This window comes from Stenella coeruleoalba (genome assembly GCF_951394435.1).
Source record: "Stenella coeruleoalba genome assembly, chromosome: 8".
Classification (NCBI taxonomy): Eukaryota; Metazoa; Chordata; class Mammalia; order Artiodactyla; family Delphinidae; genus Stenella; species Stenella coeruleoalba.
Window position 1 is genome coordinate 88,350,188 of NC_137154.1, and position 26,853 is coordinate 88,377,040.

At 37.3% G+C, this 26,853-nt stretch overlaps 2 protein-coding genes across 6 annotated transcripts in view; one reads left to right on the forward strand and one right to left on the reverse strand.

The window, feature by feature from the left end:
• Positions 1 to 26,198, reverse strand: IL18 (interleukin 18). The gene is made up of 6 exons (XM_079928945.1): positions 26,128 to 26,198; positions 23,520 to 23,705; positions 9,117 to 9,203; positions 4,011 to 4,187; positions 3,064 to 3,197; positions 1 to 444 (listed from the first exon to the last, which is right to left on the reverse strand). The coding sequence occupies exons 3-6, from the start codon at positions 9,193 to 9,195 to the stop codon at positions 223 to 225; spliced, it is 612 nt and encodes a 203-aa protein (XP_079785071.1). The 5' UTR covers positions 9,196 to 9,203; positions 23,520 to 23,705; positions 26,128 to 26,198; the 3' UTR covers positions 1 to 222.
• BCO2 (beta-carotene oxygenase 2) overlaps positions 23,644 to 26,853 on the forward strand; it is a 61,142-nt gene continuing 57,932 nt past the window's right edge. For 2 of the 5 annotated variants that reach the window (XR_013829360.1, XM_079928934.1), the window contains exon 1: positions 26,137 to 26,847. Coding sequence is in view for 3 of the 5 variants with exons in the window: in XM_079928934.1 (XP_079785060.1) it covers positions 26,555 to 26,847 (293 nt within the window). In the remaining 2 variants the exon portion in view is untranslated. Of the gene's footprint in view, positions 23,774 to 26,136; positions 26,848 to 26,853 lie in introns of those variants that run through there. The other 3 variants (XM_079928939.1, XM_079928933.1, XM_079928940.1) reach the window with 3 other exon arrangements.

A 26,853-nucleotide genomic window follows, 5' to 3' on the forward strand; every position in this document is an offset into this window, starting at 1 on the left:
TGTGTTTTCAAACTATGCATTCTTTTTACATTATACAAATATTGTATTCACCTGGATAGGAGGAAGTCCATTCAATTTCATGAAAGCTTATTATTCATTTCTCAGTAGTATTTTTTGAGATCAGTATTCATTTTATTTCATCATTATAATTGTAGGTTCGAACTCTTATAACCCTTTTGAAACACAAAAACTCAGAAAGTTCAAATTATGCAATTTTAATATCTAGTTCTTGTTTTGAACAGTGAACATTACAGATTTATCTCCATTTTCATCCTTTTTTTTCAAAATGAGTTTGAAAAGGTCATTCTCTTTTTTACAGGCTAGAAAGTATCCTTTGTACAATGAAGACTCAAACTGTATCTTATCATCATGTCCTGGAACACTTCTCTGAAAGAATATGATGTCATTTCCTTCATCATCAATATTATCAGGAGGACTCATTTCCTATAGAGAAAAAAAATTACTTAATTTTTTTAGGTCATGACCAATATGAATATGTGCAGTTTATTTTGAAATATATTACTACACAGAACTAAAGAGGTTTATATTCTCAAGAGTTAAGAAAAAAAATCTCTGATTATAGGAATACTGATCTCCTTTCCCTCTTAATTTCTAACCTCCCATTCTTCTTGTCCACTTTGGCTTATAACACTATGGAATGCACATTCAGGTCCAGGCCTCTAGTTTTTCCCAATATACCCATCAGATGATTTCCTTCTCTCCTCTCGCATTAAGTGGAGTTCATATTTGCTTAAGATGAAGTAGAGTTCCAGCAAAGACCACAACCTTTTTAGGCTAATATCAGTTCCTGTCTTCTCCAGCCATTCACAGCTAAAGACATTGATGACCTCCACCCATAGGCCTAGGGTAGCTCCAGTGTGTGAACCAACAGTGAGAGAGGCAGGAAGTGGCAGTAATCTCAGCTGCTTCCTTCAGTGGAGCCTAGAACCGAAACTGGCTATAAATAGACCCGTTATTTGTTCTAGGGCTTAGTTAGCAGCTTTTGGTGCTTCCCTGCCAAGCATTGCAGTTCCATAGTAGTCCTGAGTTTCTATCCTGAAAGTAGTCTGTCTCTTGGCTGGACCTTGCCCTGGGAGGCCAGATGGTGATTCCTATATCTCAGCTGCGGAGTAGGGATTTCCTAAGAATGGCTAGATCACTTGAAACTATAATCCGGCTGGTCACCTAACTGACAGTACTGCGGGCACTTTTCCTATTTTTGCATCATGCCTACTTTCAGGATGGACTAGAAATGTGAGGACCACCTCAGGTTCTTTCCATGTTAATCCCAGAACCAGCAGAAAATTTGAACTTAATTTTGACCCTCTGGAAGCAAAGATCTTCATGATCCTAAGGACTGACAGAGAGACCTTCAGACCCAAAATAGCATCCCAGCATCCTCCTTAGATGCCTGAAAGAACCTGTTTTTTTCCCCAAACTTCTCAATCAATTATGGAATTTATAGCCATAACTCTTGACCTTTGTCCTTTATCAATAAGTGTGTCTTGAATTAAAGAGGATTAATTAGTTCTCCCTAATTATAATTAGAATTAATTAATAATAGAATTAATTAATTCTATTATTTGCCAAGCACTTTTTCCATCTTCTTGACACTCTCCCCAGTCTCTCAATAAGAATCTACTTATATATAGATCAGGCTTTTCCCAGTTTCTGACTCTGTCTCTGCAGCTGAATTAGTTTTTCCTTTATCCCACATGGCTTCAGCTTGGCCATCTCCCTCTTTCCCTTCTGATTTTGTTGCTAAGAAACAACATGCTTAACCCTCTCCACCTTGCCTGTCCACCTCCAGCCTTCTAACGCCATTACAATAACTGAGCTTCCTACCTGTCAGGTCAGGGAGCAGGGACTCCAAATTGTCACCTGAAGAGGTGGTACTCTGCTTGGAAGGGGATGGCTAAGGGATTTGTTTGGAGGCTCTATTTGTTACAGATACACTAATCTTATCTGCATTACATTTTAGAGTGGCTTTTTCCTCCCTCCCAAGTTGCCCCTTGGCATGTCTACGAAAGTCATACTCTAACTTTCAGTGGGAACTGGGTGATCTTTATTGCGGTTCTTCATTGGCAAATCCCCACTCAGAAAGCCTTCAAGACATGGGATTCACCTTTGAAACACTGTCAATTTGTGAGCATACCCTGCCTGCTTTCATTGGGAGGAAAGTTTTCTGGGTCAACCCATATCTACAGTTAATGGTTGTTTATCTAATAATAATGGAAAAAATAGAGAAAAATAATGATGGAGGATAGAGAAAAAAGCAGTGGTCAGAAATAATTTATACCTGGCTTTGAGATACATTATACCATTGCTTTTACAACAGATCCTATTAATTTTGTTCATTTAGATTAACATTAAAAATAACATACATCAACTGAAAGCTGAAAGTTGTAGCCTAACATAGACTTAGGCTAAGAAGTAGGAACAAAACAATTAGGCATTGGGCTTCCCTGGTGGCGCAGTGGTTGAGAGTCCGCCTGCTGATGCAGGGGACACGGGTTCGTGTCCCAGTCCAGGAAGGTCCCACATGCCGTGGAGCGGCTAGGCCCCTGAGCCATTGCCGCAGGGCCTGTGCTCCGCAACGGGAGAGGCAACAGCAGTGAGAGGCCCGCATACCACACACACAAAAAACAAAAAACAAAAATTAGGGATTAAAATATTATCAGCATAATTTACAAAGTAGAGGGTTTACAGAAGAATGATTAACTTCATTCTGTGTAGCAGGACTTATTCTGGAAAGTCACATGCAGTTCTTAAACATGATAATTTATATATATATTCTGTATTATTATTTATCTATAGATTAATTGTTCAGAAGACCTAGGTTATGAAACAAGTGTTGATCCTCTTCCTCCCTACGGCAGGCTCAGAAAAACCATGATGTTACTACAGTAGGTTAAAGAGCTTGACAGTTTTTAGTAACTGTCTATTTTAATGGTTCTCTACTTCTTGCTATCCTTATTCTAGACAAAAGGTTGGACTGGGGATATTTTGGTTTTCTAATTTTGCACATCAGTATAACTAAAACAAATTAAGGCTCAGTCTTACCTTAAAGGAAAGAATTTTGTTCTTACAGGAGAGGGTAAAAATTTTCTTACAGTGCACAGAGATGGTTACTGCCAGACCTCTAGTGAGGCTGTCTTTATACATACATATGACAAATATGGTCTGGGGTGCATTATCTAAAATAAACATTCACAAATGAGAAAACTAGTTAGAAGAATTTTTCCAAATAAGCATTTAGGGAAATTAGCCAAAGGATAATCCTTAATAGGACCATTACCAATCCCACACTCTGAGATTCAGCCATGTAGCAGAAGGAGACTTATACACAGTGACACACATATTCTTTAAAACACATTTAAATATGTATTATAATACAAATGCAGCAACTTTTATAGTGTTTTAGAGATATTCTGAATTCTAAAAGATTGTCTTTAGCTTTTAAACGCTAAAGAGAATATTAAAGCTCTATCTGTTAAGGTAAAACTTCAGCATGTTTCAAGAGTACATCATTCACTTTTTCAACTCTGCCTAAACTCTGTTATTTGAAATTCATTCCTTGGAAGGCACAGTAAAGTTATTCATTTCTAAGGCACTCTAAATTTCTGGTGGAAGACAGACTTATTAGAAGTGCTTGTATATTTATATTTAATTTTGACTTCTGAAAATGTTATCAGCAATTTCAGCTATAACCAGCAGGTATTAAGGATCCAACTCAATGGAGAGCATATACAGTTAATGCAATTACAGTGAAGGGAAGGTGATCCAAATGTAGGCTCAAAGATCATGACCCCGGCACTATCTTTATTGTATCAATTTTTCAGCCCAATTAAAAATTATGGATACCCTATAAAGTTTCTTGTAAGTGAAATTACTACTACCATGACTTTTCATGTAAGCATTAGGTCTATCACAGAAAATGTAGTCAGTTAAATGGAATGGGAAGAAGTAGCTTGTCATTTCCATGTTTACAAATGTATATAAAAAAATACCTGAACAGTCAGAATCAGGCATATCCTCAAAGACGGGTTGACTTTCCTGGTTAATGAAGAGAACTTGGTCGTTCAAATTTCGTATGACTGAGAACTTAGGTTCAAGCTTGCCAAAGTAATCTGATTCCAGGTCTTCTACAACACACATGAAATCTTTTAAAAAATAATCTTTTTTTTCTAAATTTACAAATAAGCATATTATATATTCCAGTTTTCAATAACAATCACTATCTTCTGTTATAGAAGCTAAGGTAAAGTTGCACAGTGTTTTACCCACTTCCAGGGGCAACCTTGATTCTTGTTATCACTCAGAACCATGCTACTTTTGAAATCTTAAATTCAAATATCCTACTTTTGACCACAATCTCCTATCCTTTTAGTCTTCTTATACTTCTCTTCCACTTTACTGAGTCTTCCTGATGCTTACATTTTCTTCCTATCTAGCCTCTTTCTGTCTTCCCTTTCTTCTCTATGCAGCCTGGACCTCATGGTTCATCGTTTTATCTACACTTTTGCCAGTATCTTAAATCCCAAACTCATTTGCCTTTTACTACAAAACTCTAAACCTGGCTGCTGAGTGCGCTGCTGGTAAACAATCATACAAATGTGCAAATTGGCGCCATAACAAACACATCAATTGTCAATACTTCTTTTCCAGTTCCGCATTCTCTTCCATAGTCCATAGCTTCCATTTCCAGCCTTCTTCATTCTCCTCAGGATCTCTGCATCATCACCTCTGCTTTCACTTTCAGCAAATGATTTCCTGCTACTCCACTTACAAACTTAACTATGGCATCACCTGTTATTTTCTCTACCCTCTTGTCCCAAGGGACATGTGAAAAGGTGGATCTTCTGCTACCTAAGGTTCACCCCATTTGTGCTCTGCATGTACTTTCAATTAAACCTTGATTTATCAATTATTCCCTCTCTTCCATCAACTCAGCAATTCTACTTCCTGGATATTATCCTAAGGAAACATTAGAGAAATGTGTAAATATTTCTCTACCAGAATGCTTATGGGAACACTTTAATAATAAAAACAAACTGGAAATAATTTAATGTCCATCAATTGGGAATCGATCAAGTAAATTTTGATATGCCCTTACTATGAATTATCATGAATTTAATATAATTGTAATTATTCATTGCCATGGAAAGATGTCCATGTGTATTAAACTAGAAAAAGAAGCTTAGGTATAGTATTTTATATATATATATAACATCAAAATGATAGAAATGAATATTTTGGGTTTTTTTCATATTTTAGTTTCTCATTTTCTTATCTTCATTGCCTGAATTATTTATAATAAACAAATTATTTTTATAATCAGAAAAACATAAGGCTTTACATTTTGAGATTTAAAACACCTCCATCAACAGAATCCCACTTTGTAGCTAGTATTGTTTCTCTCCTCCTTTTAACAACCAAGCTTCTGGCAAGAATTGTATGTATCATTTCCTTACTTTCTATTCACCCTTCTACTCATTGCAAGCTTCTCCTCACTGGCTCCATTTCTCCATCACATTGCTTTCACCGAGATCACCAAACTCCCTGTTGCTAAATGTAATAGATAATTTCTGGCTCTTGGTTTTCAAGGCTACAAAATTCAGCACAGTGCCTATTCTCTCTGTCTTGAAATGCTCTCCTGGGATTCTGTGGCATTCTCTGTTTTTCTTCTTCCTCTTTGGTTGCTCTGTTCTTTATTAGCTTCTCTTTCTACTGAATCCTTTAAATGTAGGTATTCCTCAGAGTGTAGTCCTTGGCTTTTACTTCCTCATGCTACACATTTCCTCTGATTTGTCATGTTATTCTTATAGCTTCAGATGTAATTTCTATTGTATGTATGTCTCCTACATCCGTATATCCAGCCCCATATTTTCTCCTGAGTTTAGAACCACATGTCCAAGAATCTATTGGACATCTCCATTAGGATGTTCCACAGATATCATCATTCATCATTAATAAATTCATCATCTATCTTCCTCTTTGCCCTGCAAACCTCTCTACCCTGCTCTTCCTCTTGTGTTTCTTATTTCACTTAATGGTACAAATTGCCTACGTGAAAAGACATAGGCATCATCTTTTCTGTCTTTCTTTCCATCCCCTTCCAAATCCATGTCCTGCTGATTCTTCCAAGTTTTCCTAAAATCCATTCACAGCTCTTCAATGGCACCCCACTGTGCCTACCTTAATTCATGTCGCCATGATTTCTTATAGGGACTACAATAATAGCTTCTTAATTGGCATTCCCCTCCCCTCTTTTTTTGCCCCCACAGCAATTCTTTATACTGAAGCCAGAAGGAATTAAAATTCCATTTTAATTAAAGTTAAAATTCAGAGATACAATCATGTTATCTTTGAATTTTAATGAATGACATTGCCTCCCAGAATAAAGATTATATTTTCCATATTTTCCTTGCAGTTGGTGCCATATGACTAAATTCTAGTCAATGGAGTATGAGTGGATTTGATGTTTACAACTTCTAAATAGAGCTTTTAAAAGGAGTGGGCCTGTCTTCCTCTTATTTTGAACACCTTCTTGCTAGCTGGGATATGGACCCAGGAAGTGTAATGATGATTTTCAAGTATGTAAATGAGTTCAACAACTAGGGATGATGGAATGGAAGAAGACAGAAGAAACTTTAGATTCCAACATCATCAGGCTGCATCCAGCCATACTAATACTGAACTGCCTACTTGGATTCGTATTTGAGAGAAATATTTTCTATCTTATTCAGTTACTGTATTTTTGGATCTCTTTGTTACAGCAAACTAATCTGTATCCTAGATCATACATATTGTGCTTAATGAATCACCATTGCCCCAAAGATAAGGTCCAAATTCCATATCTTGGAATAACAGAACCTTCTCGATCTGCACCCTATTTATCATTCTTCTCTCATCATTTTCCTACTCTTACTCTACTCCCATTCTGAATTACTCTTAATTCCTCACACCATGCTTTCTTTCATATCTTGATCTTTGCATGTGTTCTTCTCTCTGCATAGAATACCTTCTCTTGGCTAACCCCTGTTTACTCTTCAATTCTGTTCCTCTTTCAAAATGCCCTCCCAGAATCTACTGGACTAAATTAGATGCTCTTCTATGTGCTCCCATAGCATCTGTGCCTTCATAACACTTAACATACCACATTCCATTTGCCTCCCTAATGTGCCTGCTTCCCCCTATAGGAACTGTGTTTTGCTCACAACTGTATTGTAGGGCCTAACATAGTGCCAGAGATACAGATGCCAGTATTTATTGAATCAAATAAATGGGAGTAGGGCAATCTTTAAGAAACATGAGGAGCTATATGACAATAACATTTCAATAAATCTGGAAAAGAAACTGGAAGGAATAGTATTTTTCAAAAGTTCCTGTTGTATATTTCCAGTCCAGTAAGGATCATCTTAAGAATGGAGAAAGTGCTTTTTAAGGAAAAGTATGAAAAACTAATGACCTTTAATAATCTGGGGGTCCGTAAGAGCAGCGGTCCCCAACCTTTTTCGTACCAGGGACCGGTTTCTGGAAGACAATTTTTCCATGTACTGGGGCCATGGTTTGGGTGGCGGGATGGTTCGGGCGGTAACGCGAGTGATGGAGAGCAGCAGGTGATGCTTCGCTCCCTCACCCTCTGCTCACCTCCTGCTGTGCGGCTGGGTTCCTAACAGGCCGTGGACCGGTACTGGTACTGGTCCACGGCCCAGGGGTTGGGGACCCCTGCGTTAGAGGATCATAGGCTTTATATACGTATGATCCTCCCTGAATGCCAACAGGACAAGGAATGGGTACATCTGCTTAGGAAGACAATGACTCAACCTAATAGGTCTGTTTGCTCTACTTTCCCCCATCTCCTCTACTTCCAGAATTCTCTGAATCCTGGGAGCCTCCCAGGCTTCTTTTCAGAGCACTTCTGAGAGGGAAGGTTGAAGAAGGAAGATGTTCCTGATTTTGGACAACAATTCTCATGCTTCAACTCCTTTTCCTATGTACTCCAGAGAATCCATGACTTTCTGCTCATCTCAGGATCTATGTAACAGGCAAGGTCTATTTTGTAGATTCTAATAGCTGAGAATTTCCTAAGATGTAGAGAAGCGTATTTTATTAGAAATTCCCTTATAGTCATCTTTATTCCAAGGCAGTGCTACTGAGTCCACATTCCTTTGAGGGAATATTAGCTTCTCAAATAGATTGGTACCAGTTTTTCAGCTGAGAATGGTGATATGGATGTGCTGGTGGGACGCTTACTCAAGTAGCTATTTATTTTTACAAAGAAAGAGAAATAAATTTATACTTTACCATCACTTTCAGCTAAAGGAGAAAAAAGAGAAACAAAATATGTTAAATTCTATATTTCTACTCAATTTCCTCTCACCCTTCTCTTTTATTACTCTTTTCTGCCCTTCTGCATTCTTTAACCCCTGTCTTACTGGTGATGGCTTTTGTTGGCCCCATAAAAATATAATATAATCATCCAAAAGGTCCCATAAAATGAAGCTAATTAGACTTAGTGTGATCTCAGGTATGTTAGATATAAAACCTAAATCTAGGGTTTATAAATTGAAAATTGTAGCCAAAAAGAAATTTTATAAAGTGATAGATTTTACTCTTAAATGTATTGCTTCAATGGAAAGTCACCTAAGAACTTTCTATGAAGCTTTCAAATGAAACTAAACTGCCCAAGGAAGTTTAATCATAAGAATCTGTTTTTATTTGTCAAATGTATCTACATAAAGTGGTATAACTCACAGAACTCTAGATTTCAGATATGTATCTCTTACATAATTTGCCAGGTTGCTTTGGGAAATCGTATATCCAATTTTCTGGGATTTTCATGACGTGCACCTGCAGCCACCTTGTGAGTAGGCTACTACTAACTAAGTGCCAGGACATGTGGCAGGACAAGGTGCTGGGACCTTGACTATGTTATGCTTAATTTCTAGAGATCCAGTATTTTTTTTTTTTTTCCAAGAGAAGTGTGTCATTAGTGTTACAATGGAATCTGGTGACAAAAAACAAGTCACTTAATAGTTCACCTTACAACATCTTTTCTAGTTGAATACATTTATCTAAACCCTGTATTTGGCCTACGGTTTTGAACTTACCTACAAAGTAAAGTGTATTGTTAATAAATTTCATTTCCACAAAGCTGATGCAATTGTCTTCTACTGGTTCAGCAGCCATCTTTATTCCTAATGAAAGCAAAGAGTCATCTGTTAAAAGGTAGTGATTGTTCCTTTTACACAAAAGGAATCTTTTACCACTTATTGCCTTGTTCTACCTCCAATTTCAGAAATCCAGCATGCTGACGAACACTCTGGACATTTAATAAATGCCAGGAATCTTCAGTTTATGAATGTACAAGTTCAAATGTTCTTTCACAAACCATTAGATATTCGGAATCTAGAAAGCATTTTCTCATTAAACAATGTTATAAAGGGTGGATGTGTGGTCCGTTATTGAACTGAATTATTGTTCCAGTATTTTGGTGGAAATATACATATATTATCAGAATAAATACAGGATGCCAGAAACACACCTAATCCTGTCCTTTAACTAGGGGCTGGTTCTATCTCTGTCTTACAACCAATGGGATCCTGTGAGTGAGAGACTGCAGATTGTGACTTCACTGTCAAAGTGCTAAAGGTGAGGCAATGATAAAAAATGGTGTTTCTACCTGGGAGTGGGGGCTAGGTGGGAGGAGGCTGAAGGGCTCTGGCATCTGATGGCTCTCTTTCTCTCTGAGCAACAGCAGCTTTTGATCTGGAGTCTGGACTATACTATGCTTTTTGCACAAGGAATACATGAATACAATCTTCCTGTAAAACATCAAATAATATAGGATTTGAAAATGTTAAAAATTCTTTTTGCTCTTCTCCTTTGTGCCACCCCACCCAACCCCATTCCAGTATGGTGTATATCCTTCCAGATCTTTGTTTATGGAGCAGGGGTTCTAAATCTGGGAAATCTGTGAACTTGGATGGGGAAAAAATTACACAATTATTTTCACCAACTTCTAACTGAAATTTAACAGTTCCTTCCATTATGGTGTAGGAAACAAACCACAGTATTATTCACAGTACCTGTGACTATCATTAATAGACATACACATTTCTTACTGTATTGTAATTGTTGCAGAGATCTTGAAATATGGTTTAAACTCATTTCTACTTTGAAATATATGGAAGTTATTAGTCCCAACAGGACATCTTGTTGTTAATGTGTTAATAAAGATGCACATATATACCTTATCAAAATTTGTTAAAAATTTTTTGATAACCCTTTAATTACAAAGGGTTTCCTTTCTCATTCTAAGTATTTAATTTTATGCATATAAAAGCGTGATTCTGAGAAGGGGTCCACAGACTTCACCTGATTGTCCATGAGGGTCCATGCCACAGAAATGATTAAGAAATTCTCCTCTAGAGTTCAGAAGTCCCTTGGTTTCCTGAGGACAGTTTTATGGTTGGTGCTCCAAGGAAGGTGGTTGGGTCACAGTTGTCAATTGGTATATATGGGGGTGTTCATACGTCTATACTTAGAGGTTGAGAAATGACTCAAGTTTTTTCTAGCATAGTTTGCTGAGGTCAAACATATACAGGGGAAGCAGGAAATTAATACCCAGTAGAAAACACTTAATCCAAATTAAGCTAACACAAAATAAATGCTAGTTGATGGCTATTTTTTGTTTTGTTTTGTTTTACTTTTTATTATGGAAAATTTGTATACATTGTGAAATGATCACCACAATAAATCTAGTTACCATCTGTCACTGTACAGTTACAAAAATCTTTTTTTTATTGTGATGAGAACTTCTAAGACGACTTATTAGTAACTTTCAAATTTGCAATACAATATTATTGACTATAGTCTACACGCTGTACTTTACATCCCATAACTTATTTATTTTATAACTTGAAGTTTGTACCTCTTGATCCCCTTTACTCATTTTGCCCACCCCCTCCCCATCCCCTCTGTTGACCACTAATCTGTTTTCTATGAGCTTTATTTTATTTTGTTTTGTTTGTTCATTTGTTTTTTTTTTTAGATTCCACATATAAGTGAAATCATGTAGTATTTATCTCTCTGTCTGATTTATTTCACTTAGCATAACGCTCTCAAGGTGTATTAATGTTGTTGCAAGATTTCATTATTTTTATGAATGGTAGCCCATTATATATACCATATCTTCTTTATCCATTCATCCATCCATTGATGGACACTTACATTGTTTCTATATTTTGGCTATTGCGAATAATCCTGCAATGAACACAGGGGTGAATATATCTTTTTGAATTAGTGTTTTTTGTTTTCTTCAGATAAATAAGCAGAAGAAGAATTGCTGGATCATATGGTAGTTCTATTTTTAACTTTTTGAGGAGATTCCATACTGTTTTCCACAGTGTCTGCACAAATTTACATTTCCATCAACAGTGCACAAGAGTTCCCTTTATCCCACATCTTCGCCAACACTTGTCATTTCTTGTTCTTTTGATAATAGCCATTCTGACAGATGTGAGATGATAAGTCGTGGTTTTGATTTGCATTTCTCTGATGGTTAGTGATGTTGAGCATCTTTTTAATGTACATGTTGGCTATCTGTATGTCTTTTTTGGAAAAATGTCTATTCAGATCTTCTGACCATTTTAAAAAATAATTTTTTATAAAATTATTTATTTATTTATTTTTGGCTGCGTTGGGTCTTCGTTGCTGCACGTGGGCTTTCTCTAGTTGTGGCGAGTGGGGGCTATGGGCCTCTCATAGCAGTGGCTTCTCTTGTTGCATAGCACGGGCTCTAGGTGCGTGGGCTTCAGTAGTCGTGACATGTGGGCTCAGTAGTTGTGGCTCACGGGCTCTAGAGTGCAGGCTCAGTAGCTGTGGTGCATGGGCTTAGTTGCTCCGTGGCATGTGGGATCTTCCCAGACCAGGGCTCGAACCTGTGTCCCCTGCACTGGCAGGGGGATTCTTAACCACTGTGCCATCAGCGAAGCCCCTTCTGACCATTTTTAAGGTCAGGTTTTTTGTGGTTGTTGTTATTATTGAGTTGTGTGTGTTCTTTATATATTTTGAATATTAATCCCTTATTGGATATGATTTGCAAATATCTTCTCCCATTCAGTAGGCTGAATTTTTATTTTGTTGATGGCTTCTTCATTGTGCAGAAGCTTTTTTGTTTGATATAGTCTCATTTGTATAGTTTTGCTTTGGTTGCCATTGCCTTTGGAATCAGAGCCAGAAATATATATATATTGCTAGACTGATGTCAAGGAAATATCTGCCTACGTTTTCTTCTAGGAGTTTTATGGTTTCTGGTCTTACATTCAAGTCTTCAATCCACTTTGAGTTAATTTTTCTGTATGGTGTAAAATAGTTGGTCAGTTTCATTCTTCTACATGTGGCTGTCCAGTTTTCCCAATACAATTTATTGAAGAGACTGTCTTTTCCCATTGTATATTCTTGCCTCCTTTTTCATAGATTAATTGGTCATATATGTGTGGGTTTATTTCTGGGCTCTCTGTTTTGTTCCATTGAGCTATGTGTTTGTTTTTGTGTTAATACCACACTGTTTTGATTAATATAGCTTTGTAATATAGTTTGAAATCAGGGAGTGTAATGCCTCCAACTTTGTTCTTCTTTCTCAAGATTGCTTTGGTTATTTGGAATCTTTTGTGGTTCCATACAAATTTTAGGATTTATTGTTCTATGTCTGTGAAAAATGCCATTGAAATTTTGATAGGGATTGCATTGAATATGTATATTGCTTTGGGTAATATGGACATTTTAATCATATTAATTCTTCCAATTTGTGAGCATGGAATATATTTCTATTTATTTGTGTCTTCTTCAGTTTCTTTCATCAATGTCTTATAGTTTTCAGCATACAGATCTTTCACCTCCTTGGTTAAATTTATTCCTAGATATTGTATTCTTTTTGATGCAATTGTAAATGGGATTGTTTTCTTAATTTCTCTTTCTTATACTTTGTTGTTAGTGTATAAAAATGCAACAGATGTTTGTATATTGATATTGTACTCTGCGGTTTTACTGTATTCATTTATTCTAACAGTTTTTTTTTTTTTTTGGAGTCGTAGGGTTTTCTATATATAAAATCATGTTTTCTGCAAATAGTGACAGTTCTACTTCTTCCTTTCCAATTTGGATGTCTTTTATTTCTTTTTTCTATGAATTGCCCTAGCTAGGAATTCCCATACTGTGTTGAATAAAACTGGCAATAGGCGGTATTCTTGTCGTGTTCCTGATCTTAAACAAAAAGCTTTCAGCTTTTTGCTGTTGACTATGATGTTAGCTGTGGGCTTGTCATATATGGCCTTTATTATGTTGAGGTACACTCTCTCTATACCCACTTTGTTGAGGGTTTTTATTATGAATGGTTGTTGAATTTTGTCAAAGACTTTTGCATTTATTGAGATGATCATATGATTTTTATCCTTTATTTTGTTAATCTAGTGTATCACATTGACTTGTGGATGTTGAATCATCTTTGCATTCCTGGAATAAATCCCACTTGATCATGGTGTATGATCCTGCTAACGTATTGTTGAATTCAGTTTACTAATATTTTGTTGAGGACTTTTCATCTATATTCATGAGGGATGTTAGTCCGTAATTCTCTTTTTTTGTGGTTTCCTTGTCTGATTTTGGTATCAAGGTAATGCTAGCCTTGTAAAATGAGTTTGGGAGCATTCACTTCTCTTCAGTTTTTTGGAAGAGTTTGAAAAGGATTGGTATCAATCTTTCAATGTTTGGTAGAATTCATTAGTGAAGACTTCTGTCCTGGACATTTTTTGTTGGAAGTTTTTTGATAACTGATTCAATTCAGTCTTGGAAGACTGTGTGTTTCCAGAAATTATCCATTTCTTTTAGGTTGTCTGATTAGTTGCTGTATAATTGTTTATAGTAGTTTTTTATGATACTTTGTATTTCTTTGTATCAGTTGTAATTTCTCCTCCTTCATTTATGATCTTTTTTGTTTGAGCTCTTTGCCTTTTCCTCTTGTCTACTTAAAGGTTTGTCAATTTTGTTTATCTTTTCAAAGAACCAGATCCTAGTTTCCTTGATCTTTTCTATTGTCATTTTAGTTTGTATTTCATTTGTTTCTGCTCTGATTTTTATTATTTCCTTCCTTTTAATGACTTTGGGATTAATTTGTTCTTTTTTAATTTCCTTTAGGTATAAAGTTAGATTGTTTACTTGAGATTTTTCTTGTTCCTTGAGGTAGGCCTGTATCACTATAAACTTCCCTCTTAGAACTGCTTTTGTGCATCCCATAAGTTTTGGCATGTTAATTTTCCATTTTCACTTGTCTCAAGATAATTTTTTAATTTCTCTTTTGATTTGTTCATTGACCCATTGGTTGTTCAGTAGAATGTTGTTTAATCTCCACATATTTGTGATTTTTCCAGTTTTCTTAGTAATTGATTTCTAGTTTCAAATCATTGTAGTGAGAAAAGATGCTTGATATGATTTTCATTTTAAATTGATGAGACTTGTTTTGTGGCCTAACATATTGTCTGTCTTGGAGAATGTTCCACATGAACTTCAGTGCACTTGAGAAGAATGTGTATTCTGTTGCTTTTGGCTGGAATGTTCTGTATATACCTATTAAGTCTATTGGACTAATGTGTCTTTTAAAGCTGATGTTTCCTTATTGATTTTCTGTGTGGATGACCTATCCATTGATGTAAGTGAGATATTAAAATCCCCTACTCTTACTGCTTTACTGTTAATTTCTCCCTTTAAGACCATTAATATATGATTTATATATTTAGGTGCTCCTATTTTGGGTGCATAGATCTTTATAAATGTTATATCTTCTTGCTGGGTTGACCACTTTATCATCGTGTAATGATCATCATTGTCTTTTATTACAGTCTTTGTTTTAAAGTCTATTTTGTCTGATACAAATATAGCTACTCCAGCTTTCTTTTGGTTTCCATTTTCATGAAATATCTTTTTCCATCCCTTCACTTTTAATCTGTATGTGTACTTACATCTGAAATGAGCCTCTTGTAGGCAGCATATAGATGGTTCTTATATTTTTATCCATTCAGCCACTCTCTGTCTTTGATTGGAGAATTTAGTTCCTTTACATTTAAAGTAATTATTGATAGTTATGTACTTGTTGCCATTTTGTTAATAGTTTTCATTTCTCTTTGTTTTATCATTCCTCTTTGTTTCTTCTTTTCTTTCTTCCCTTATTGTTTGATTACTTTCTATAGTGTTATGCTTAGATTCCTTTCTCATTTTTTTGGTATGTATCTACTATAGGTTTTTGCTTGGTGGTTACCATGAGGGTCACATGTAACAGTTTATATATAAAAGAGTATATCTTAAGTTGATAAGAAGTCAAGACTGAATGCATTATAAAACTACATTTTTACTTCCTCCCTAAACATTTTATGTTTTGATGTCATATTTTACATCTTTTTACTTTCTGTATCCCTTAACTAGTTATTGTGTAGTTATTTTTTATTACTTTTGTCTTTTAATCTTTATACTAATGTTATTAATTCCACTACCTTTATTATATATTTACCTTTATCAGTGAGATTTTTACTTTCATATGTTTCTTGTTCCTAATTAGTGCACTTTCTTTTCAGCTTAAAAAAGTCCCTTTAACATTTCTTGTAAGGCTGGTTTAGTGGGGATGACCTCCTTTAGCTTTTGTTTGTTTGCAAAGCACTTTATCTTTTTTCCAGTTCTGAATGATAGCCTTTCTTGGTTGGAAGTTTCTTTCTTTCAGCACTTTGAATATATCATGCCACTCTTTTCCGGCCTGCAAAGATTCTGCTGAGAAATCTGCTGATACTCTTATGGGGCTTATTTGGATATCACAAATTGTTTTTCTCTTGCTGTGTTCAAGATTCTCTCTTTAATTTTTGATATTTTAGTTATAATGTGTCTTGGTGTCTTTCGATTTATCTTTTTTTGGAACTCCCTGGACTTCCCGGATCTGGATGTTTGATTCATTCCCCAGGTTAGGGAAGTTTTCAGCTATTATTTCTTCAAGCAAGTTTTCTGCCCCCTTTTCTCTTTTCTCCTTCTGGGAACCCAGTAATGTGAATGCAATTCTGCTTGATGTTTGTCCCATTGGTCCCTTAAGCTATCTTCACTTTTTAAAATTTGTTTTTCTTTTTGCTGTGTTTGGGTGAGTTACACTGCCTTGTATTCCAGATCACTGATTCTTTCTTTGCTTCATCTAGTCTGCTGTTGAACCCCTCTAGTGTATTTTTCAGTTCAGTTGTTGTATTCTTCAGCTCTGTGACTTCTGTTTGGTACTTTCTTATTTATCCTATCTCTTTGTTGAAGTTCTTACTGTGTTCATCCATTCTTCTCCTGAGTTCAATGAGCATCTTTATGACCGTTACTTTAAAATCTTTATCAGGTAAATTAGTTATCTCCTTTTCATTAAGATTTTCTTCTGGAGTTTTATCTTATTAATTCCGTTGGAACATAATCTTCTCATTCCTCATTTTCCTTGACTCTCTGTGTTTGTTTTTATTTATTAGGCAAAACAGCTATCTCTCCTAGTCTGGAAGGAATGGCCTTGTATAGAGATGAACCTTACTGTTTAACCTTGCCCTAGTTCTTGGTTGTCACTCAACCTTTGTGATTGTCTATGCAGCCTGATTTATTCTTTATAGGTCCCAAGTGCTGAGGGTGTGCCAAGACCTGTGAGTATTCCAGAGGGGGAGACGTCAGTCAGCACCTAGTTTCAGGCTGATTAGAAGCCAGACCTTCAGGCAGCAGCTTTTAAGATATGCAAATATATATTGCCCTGTGGGACTGCAATTGTAAACTCTGCTAGCCTCCAGACCTGGCCATCTGAAGGTGTCTCTTTGACTACAGTTGCAAAAATCGGGGCTCCAGTAGAGTGTGTGAGCTCTTTTCTGGTAGGTGCTGGTGAACTGTAGCAAAGGTGAAAGAGAGTGCAGAGATGGTTCCCCCAGCCTGTGTTCCTTGAGAGCACTTCTATAGCCTCTAGATGAGTGGTAAACCTGAAGTGTGCCCTTCAGGCTGAAGCCCCAGGACAAGTCATCAGTCCTTTTTCACAGGGAGACTGGAGGTACAGTCTGCTGTCTGTGCAGTACCTGAGGGTGGTAGCCTTCAGAGAACTCCCTGATTGTTTCAGATTCATGGGACCCAGCAACGCAATCCCTCCAGCCACCAGAGCTAGGGGCTGGAGGAGCATCCCTCATGTGGGCTGTGCACACATGCCTCACCTTGGCAGGGCCACAAGAGCAGTGTGGGGGTGTGGTGTACCCAGTGGTGTTAGCAGGTTAAAGGTAGAGTGCAAAGATAGCACCCACCAGTGCCAGTGCTAGCAAGATAGAGGGGAAATGCAAAAATAGCATCTGCCAGTGCCTCCATCCAGGTGGAAAGAGTCCCAAAATGCTCCTGCATCTCCCTCAGATGCTTTAAGATTAGCAAATGAATCTCCTTCACATATGGTGCTTTTCAGACTGCTACTTTTGTGATGGGTCCTGTGGTGAGTGAGTCAGCACACAAGCCCTTTAAGAGTGGAATCTCTGTTTCCTACAGCCTTTTGGTTCTCCTGGATGTAAACTCTATTGATTTTCAAAGCCAGATGTATTGGGGGCTCATCTCTTTGGTGCAGTTCCCAAGTTCCCTGATGTGGGGCACTGACCTCTTGCTCCTCAGGTAGTAGCTCTGTTTTGTGATATCAATCCTGATTGTGGGTTGCTGCACCATAGGTATGTTTTTTGGTGAGACCATGTCTCTCCCTCTCCTACCCATCTAGATGTGGCTTTTTTTTTTTTTTTTTGGAGGAGATTTCAGCTAGTTTTTAGGTCTTTTTCAGAGGGAATGATCCATATGTAGCTGTAGATCTGCTGTCTGTGGCAGGAGGTGAGTTCCAGATCTTCTGAGGGCACCATCTTGAACCAACTCTCTATTTGGTGGCTATTTAACAGTTTTATCTAGATTCAGTTCATATATAATATATAAGCATATATATATATATATATATACACACACACACACACACACATATGTATGGTTTTTAATTTATTTAAAATTTTTTTTATATTTTAAACAATATCTATAGAGAACCCAGTGTAGAGAACCACAGGCTTCTCTCTATATATTGTTTAAATAAAAAAACAAAAGAGAGAAAGAATGAGCTTTTGGAATATCTAAGTGCCTTGATGAAAGGGCATCATGGCAGGGGTGGGGGTGGGGATATTGAAAATAAATGGCTGAGATTCCCAAAGAAAAATTATACCTTCTTGACAATTTCATCAAAATCTGGCCTCAAATATTTTAACATGGTTTGTTAGCACATTCTTTATTATTTTATTATTTTTCCCCTGCTAGAATGTAAGTTCCATAAGAGAAAGAACCTCTGTTATGTTCAGTTTTGTATTCCAAGTACCTAGAATGGTGCCTGGTACATAGCAGACGTCTGATAAATGTTTGCTGAATGAATGAATAAATGAAAAAATATCTAAAATTATAATAGTAATAACTGTTAAAAAAATAATACCACAATAAGCTGTTATGTCTCAAGAACTTCTGAGGTATTTAAAGAATAGCTGAGCTTACATTATAATGACATGAAAGCAGCTATTTCTACCAGGTATACAAGACACTTCCATGTGGCAATATTGTCAACAGTTCACAACTCACTTGGCCTACCAGCTTTGAAATTGTCATTCTAGATAAACTATTTCATTTGGAGCTCACATATTTCATTTTGCCTATAAAGTGAGACTATTATTTTTATATTAAATTAGTTTGATTCTGACTAGTTCAATTCAGATAAAATGTAACTTGCAGTATAGTTGTTTGCCAAAAGCTTGTAAAGGAGAGTCAGATTATAAAGTCCTTGTTTAAGTAGGCTAAAGAGTTTGAACGTTTTTTCTGAAAGTACTGACTTACTTTCAGTAGGAGAAAGACATGGTCAAATTTATGTTTCAAAAACCTCACTCTGGCAGCAGTGTAGAGAACGGATTTGATGGGATAAAGTTGGACAGAGGCCAGAAAACAACTGCAGAAGCAATTTTAACAGTTAAGAGTTCATGAGGCTACGAACTAAGGCAGTGGTTGTGGGGATGATTCAAGAGAGCTTAAACAGCAGGATTTTTTAGCTGATTGGTTGTGGGTCAAATGGCAGAAGGGGGAACTGAGGATGACTTCAAAGTTTCTGGCTTGGGCAATTTGTTGAGTGGTTACCTCATTAAGAAAACAGAGGATGAAAGACAGGCTTGAGTGGAAAATAATTCAGTTTTGCAAATCTAAGAGATATCACAGAAGTCAAAAAACAAAGGAGGGCTTCCCTGGTGGCGCAGTGGTTGAGAGTCTGCCTGCCGATGCAGGGGACACGGGTTCGTGCCCTGGTCTGGGAAGATCCCACATGCCCCGTGGAGCGGCTAGGCCCGTAAGCCATGGCCGCTGAGCCTGCGCGTCCAGAGCCTGTGCTCCGCAACGGGAGAGGCCACAGCGGTGAGAGGCCCGCGTACCGTAAAAACAAAAACAAACAAACAAAAAAACCCAAAGGAGCGTCAAGAGGAGCTGCTTGGAGTCTGAAGCTGCAGTCCATAATTTAGATACAAGCTTAAACTTGTTCATTGAATTTGGCAATTAGGAAGTTTTGGTATCAGTAGAACAGTTTAGGGAAAGTGGAGGAACGGAAGGCAGGTGGACAAAGATCTAGGACAGAATGGGATGAAAAAGAAAAGTAAAGACAGTGAATATAAACTATTCTTTCAGGAAGTTTAGCTATAAAGAGAGAGGGTGGCGGTTACTGGGGGATATATAACTTGCAAATTTCAATTTCTGGCTCCAGATCCACAGTTCCAACTGTAAGATATACTAATGAATTACTTTCTAAAGTATGTCCAAATAACCTGTCCCAAACTGAAACCTGGGAGTCCTTCTCAACTCTTTTGTCTAACCTTCTCCTGTCTCAAAAATACTGTAGATTATAACTCAGAAATGTGTCTAGAATTTGGTATCTCCTCTCCATCTCCACCAGCACTATTTTAAATCTAGCCCTTGTCACTTCTGGTATTTTCTATTTAATATTCCTCTACTTGGTTTTCTTGCTTTCAGATTCTCACTCACTCCATGCTGTACTCATTTATTTCCCCTGCCAGGCCAGAACTTCCCCTCCCTTTATTGCCTGCCAAACCCTTCTTCACCCTTTATCCTTTAAGTCACAGGTCAAATATCTCCTCTAGGAAAACTTCCCTGACTCCTCCATTCCTAGCTAATCATTCTCTCCTCAGTGCCCATATCCCCCTCCCCACGTTCATGCTTCTAAAATACCTCTTATTACCCTTAATTAAGATTACAAATAGGTGTGCCGACTTCCGTCTGAGTTTCTCTAAGGCAATGAGTTGTCTTGTTTTTTCAATCTTTAACACCTGGAAAGATCTTATACAGAGTAGGAGCTCAATAAATGTTAAATAAATGTTTGCTATAAGCCTTGTCGCCATGACAACAGTGTGTAAAGGGAATGGCAGAAATTTTTTTCTGTCTTAAAACTTAAACTCCATCTGAAAGCCAGTGAGAAAGGGAAAGAATATGAAGGAAGTCTGAAAACAGATTTTTAAAAATAAAATAATTTCTCTAATATTCTTCCTCTTCTTTCTTTTCCTAGTAGTTTCTTTACTTTCTCTTTTATTTCATGTGAGTGTTTGTTTTGAATTCTTTATTTTCTTAGCACTTTTTGTTGGATCTCAATACATCTATGGTTACAAGTATTGTGTTCCTCTTCCTCTCCTCCCCCCTAATTTTCCTCTTTTCCTTTCTCATCCATGTTCCTTTGCTTTCTTAACTCTAATCTGTGAAAATTATAGTTCCCATTGGATAAAAATGTTTTGACTATTTCATCTAAGATTCTGAGATTATTGACTTGAAAGAAAAAAGAGTTATAAACCACCCCAGATAGATCCTCTCAGCAGTAAGCAGCGATAATTGATTCTTTGCAACAACAAAAAGTTTCAGTTATACAAGCCTTGGAAACTAGCCAGAGGCTAGTGAACAGTAGAAAATCATGATGGAGATTAAACCACATGTGTTCCAATCTTTTCTGGGGCAAGTCATTTAATTCTGAGGGTCTCAGTTTCCTCATTTAGACAAGAGAGAGTTGCATGGTCAATATTTAAGTTTTTTTCCAGCTCCAGCATTCTGTAATTGTAGATTCTAGTTAAGGCTGCAAAGAGAGAACTATTTATATGTGGCAAATGCCCTAGTAGCCACTTCCTCATAATTCTAAAACAACACATATTGATGGAATATTTATTATACAACCAGCGTTGCTAAGCCACTGGGAGTTTAAAAGCATACTATTAGATTAAAAGTAAAAATGTCTTGAACTTGAAAAGCAATAATGATTATGTTTATCTTTGCTCTGGAATTCTCATTCTGTGGAATAGGTATGGGATGAAATGAGGAAGCATGTTACCTAATTAATTCACTAAAATCAGGCAGGTAATCATCTCTACAGCAACAAGATCAAAATCTAAATTTTCAGTTCTGTAAGTCATTTCGTCCTTCAAAATTTTGCCATCTTACGAAGGTAAGTATGTGGTCGTGGTACAAGTGGGGGTGGAAGAAGACTCAGGTAAAAATTTAGGTAAATAGTTAAAGATAAAAGGTGTATATAGGGCTTCCCTGGTGGCGCAGTGGTTGAGGGTCCGCCTGCCGATGCAGGGGACACGGGTTCGTGCCCGGGTCTGCGAGGATCCCGTGCCGCGGAGCGGCTGGGCCCGTTAGCCGTGGCCGCTGGGCCTGCGCGTCCGGAGCCTGTGCTCCGCGGCGGGAGAGGCCACAACGGTGAGAGGCCCGCGTACCGCAAAAAAAAAAAAAAAAAAGGTGTATATAATCAACTGCTAAATACAGACTCAAAGCAGGAAGCCAAAATAGAACTGCTGGAATGGCCTTGTGGGAAAAGGAGAATTGAATTTAATCCTGATTGCTTGACTGAATAGATGGAGGAGAACATGGAAGAGCATTTATGTGATAATTAACACAAAATTATGGTGGGGGGTGGTTGAAAGGAGCTTTTTTTTTTTTTTTTTGCGGCACGCGGGCCTCTCACTGTTGTGGCCTCTCCCGTTGCGGAGCACAGGCTCCGGATGCGCAGGCTCAGCGGCCATGGCTCACGGGCCTAGCCGCTCCGCAGCATGTGGGATCCTCCCGGACGGGGGCACGAACCCGTGTCCCCTGCATCGGCAGGCAGACTCTCAACCACTGCGCCACCAGGGAAGCCCTGGAGCTATTTTTTTACTGTAGTGGAACAATTCTGCTGTCTTGCAGTAAACACAAGGTAAGGTGGGGTTAGAATATGGAGGGCTTGGGAACTCACATAGAAGTGTTTGTATTTAATCTCACAGGCAATAGGAAAGCAGATTACTGAGCTGGCAAGGGTATTATGAAAAAGATTAGAGACAGGCTATGAAACTATAAATATTCATGTAAGAATTCATAATATTCATGTAGGTATATTACGGACAGGCCAGATTTAAAAAGATATTTTGAAGAAAGATTTAATAGAACTTGAAATAGCTAGATATAGGCAAAAAGAAGAGTTTAAGAGTGTCCTAATTTTTGTTATTTATACTTTCAAATGGAGATATTTACTCAGCCCTTCCTTCATGTGAAATAAAATTCTCCTGGGGAATGCTATAATATTGTCCAACGTAGGCCAGCCTAAGGGTGCTGATGCAGATTCCATCAAGATTATCAACCTTTTGCAATTTTTTTGTTTGCTTTTAAAATAGTTGATTCAGAGTTGAGACTCCCTTTAAATAGAAGCTTATTTATTTTAACACTCTAAAGCAGTGATTCTCAGGGGTTTACGAGGTCAAAGCGATTTTCATAATAATTCTAAGATGTAATTTGTCATTTTCACTCTCATTTTCTCAGGAGTGTATAATAAAGTTTACCAGGGGCTACATTTTGAGTGATATTGCATAAACTGAATGCAGAAGCAGATGAGAATGCAGCTGTCTTCTAAGCCAGATATTACAGAGATTTGTAAAAATAAAAACAATGTCACTCTTCATAGTAGTTTTTTTTGGAATATATAGTTATCCGTAATTTAACATGTTATTTATGCTAACAAGTTATGTGCTTATTGTTATCTTAAAATAAATTAATAGGTCACTATTTTTTTATATTTCTCAGCTTTAATTTCTAATACAGTAAATGACAGTACTACAGTAAAAAACATAGAGAAACAAAAATTCTTCAGGATCCTCAATAATTTTTAGGAGTATAAAGAGGTCACGAGACCAAAAAGTTTGAGAACATTTCCTCTGAAGTGATACTCTCCAAGGCTGGCTAAAAGAGAGAAAAAGATTTTCCTCTGAATATGCTATGTTCCTTATGTTGTTACTGACTAGTCGCCCATCATAGTGATGTCAGAGAAGTTACCTCTCAATCGCTTTTCTAGCTTATTTATTTACCTCGAATTGCCATGCCTGGGTTTCTAAATAACGAGTAATGATATTTCTTACCTGTGCTCAATAATTTCCTAGGAGAGGACGTTATATGAAAGGTTTGAAGTCCCTTTCTTTTCCCGATAGAAGGCAGCCCTTCAGCAGCAGAAGCAGACAGCCAGGAATGTAGAAAGCTTTGGGTAGCAGAACTCCCCGCTGCTTCTCCGGATCCAGCAGCCGTCTGGGGGAGGAGGGTGCCTAGCCCTTTGGAGAAAGGAGGAAGAAGGTGGAGGGAGGAGACTGTTCTGGCACGCCTCAGACCCGCCTTAAACGTGAGCTCTTTCCTAGGGCAATGGAACCTGAAATACAGTGTCAGAGAATACGGGAATATCTTTTAATGTAAAATCACGGTTTTAATGAAATCATTTCTTCTGTTGCAGTTCTGGCCCTTCAAAGCTTGTACCTCTTTCCGAAATACATCCAAGCACTTAAAAAAAAAAGCACCTGCTTGGTCAATTAGAAGCATCTTTTCTCTCATTAATCTTTCTCTTTTGAAACTTTCCACCCAGACTTCAGCACATTTTTTTTTTCTCATCTACCACTGCTGAATAATCAGCCCTACAAGATAATTCCTATAATGTAATCACACCACTTAAAATGAAACTTTTAAAGAAGAGAGCGTTACTATCACAGCTTTGAAAGTAACTAGCAGAAACAAAGTTTCTTAGACAATTTTCTCTTGAACATGTGCTAAATTGTATTACCTTGCTAGCAAGGGAATTAACAAGGTGATTTTTGTTTGTTTTTGCTTTTTTGCCAATACAGAGACTGTATGGAAACAGAGGGGTTCTAGAGTTAGGAAACAAAATGCTTATATAAGCAGCTAGTTGAGGTGTTTTTGTTGTCGTTGTTTATTTGCTTGTTTTTGTTTTTAACAAGATAGAGTTTTCATTTCATAAGGTCATAAAACATCATGTCCACAGCAGTGATTACAAAGGAAGTCTAAGATAGGATGGCTGAAGGTGCTTGGTGCAGTGACTATCAAAAGAAAAAAAAAAAGCACACTTAAGAAGCGCAGCAACTAGAAAAAGCCCGTGCGCGGCAATGAAGACCCTACGCAGCCAAAGATAAATAGATAGATAGATAGATAAATAAATAAATAAATTTATATATATAAAAAAAGTGTATGATAAGACTATACACGATTGAAACTGAAATAAGTTTTTATCCTCTGTGTTGTCCAATCGGGCCAATTAACACAAAAGCATTAAGTAAACTGTGACTTAAATAAGTAGAACACTAAGCAAGTTCATTTTAAATGGTCCATTGCCAATTATTTCTCTCCAGCTATAAAGATATATAATGCATAATTCACCCATTTCTTACTTTTGGGACAAACATTTTTTCCTTTGACATAGAGCAACCCAAATGTCTCTATGTCCTACCTACTTCACAGGGTTGTTTGTGAAGATTAAATGAGATGATGACAGCTCTTTGAATATTTTATTTTTTTGTGAGATCCTAGATAAGAGCATATATATATTTTTAACATCTTTATTGGAGTATAATTGCTTTACAATAGTGTGTTAGTTTCTGTTGTATAACAAAATGAATCAGCTATACATATATCCCCATATCTCCTCCCTCTTGCGTCTCCCTCCCACCCTCCCTATCCCACCCCTCTAGGTGGTCACAAAGCACCGAGCTGATCTCCCTGTGCTATGCGGTTGCTTCCCACTAGCTATCGATTTTACATTTGGTAGTGTATATATGTCCATGCCACTCTCTCACTTTGTCCCAGCTCACCCTTCCCCCTCCCCGTGTCCTCATTCTTTGAATATTCTAAAGCACCAGACAACTATAACGCTGTGTGCCCTCTCACTTATTCTCACTCATGTAGCTTATACAATGGAGAAAAGATTTAAAAAATAAAATGTCTCTGCTGTTCTCTTAATCTGATGTAAACATTTATGTATTAGGTGGAATCATTTTTTCCTGGAAATATTTTAACAACTAGATAACTACCTGTTTAGATATCATACAATGTGAAGGCTGGGAGAGGAATTAGGTCAGTATTTCTCAGACTTTTGGATTTGATGAACCATTAAGAATAATAACAACAACAATGACAATAATGAAGAAGAGATAAACACTGAGTGGATAACTTTACATTTTACCAAGTAAGGACATTAAAAATCTAAAAAAATTTATATTTTTTGTTTCTTGAGAGGACAAGTTAACATCAAAAAATTTATGACATAGTAACAGAATAAAAGAATCTTTTAAAGTAAGTGCATTAACTTTAGGAAAAACTCATTACTTTTCCCTTCATTTTATCACAAATAGGGAACATTTCAATACAGATTGCTATCAGTCCTCAGATAGTGATTAGAATCCTTTAAAGACTATCAATAACTGCACCATAACCACTAGTCTATCTTTATTAAATGACTTACATTTCACAATAATGCCAACTCAAGTTAAACCGAGTATTTTTCCTAGGAGCTTACTTGAAACAATTGGCTTTTCCACAAACCAATAAATAAACATATCCACACAATACTTACATCTTGACAACTAACAGTTAAATAAGCCAAAGGGAAAAAAACAATAATATGTATGTGTTAAACATAATTTGCTAAGGTGTAAGATTGTGGACCTGGAATTTATGGGAAGTGTTACTGACCTTTGTTTTATGAGGTGATATGCTTTTTATTTTCTTCCACAACTAACGGAGCATCAAGTGTGGAACGTCTGTCTTTCAAGTTGCAGGTCAAAGTCACCACATTAAAGCTCCCCATAAGGCTAAACTTCAAATACGTGAGCCACGTGTGTTACAAAATTTTTTTTTCAAAGCTGCCAATGAAGTTGATTAGTTATTGACACATCAAGAAGGGAATTTTCTCAACCGCTGTGATTCCGAAAGTTTGGTTGCACCAAAGAGAAAGAGGTGAAGGAACGGAGGTTCTGGATACAAAGTCTCGGCTTGAGGGCCAGGGGAACTCAGGTTTAAACCGTTGCTGCAGACCCACCATCTGGGACAGGATGTAACTTTTACTTGGAAAGTGGTGGTGGTGTGCTACTATTTCGTGTTCCTTTTCTGAGGTTCCAAAATGCTGGGACACACCCGGCCTTCCTCTGGCAGTTCTTCCTTGGTCTTTCTTGAGAAACCAGTCTCAGATCTCTCCCTTCTTCCCCAGACACTAACTCGGAGGTGGCGAGTTCTGTTTCACGGAGACCCCAAAGCGAGAGGCAAGGCGGGAAAAAACCCCCTCTCCTCGGCAGCGCGGGAGGCGGTGCAGGCGCCTTACGTAATCTGCGCGCTGCACGCTGGGAAATCCGCCTCCCCGAGCCTGCGCACTCGCGTGTACGCCGGGCTTCCTCGTTCCTGTGCTTTGGCTGACGAGTAAGT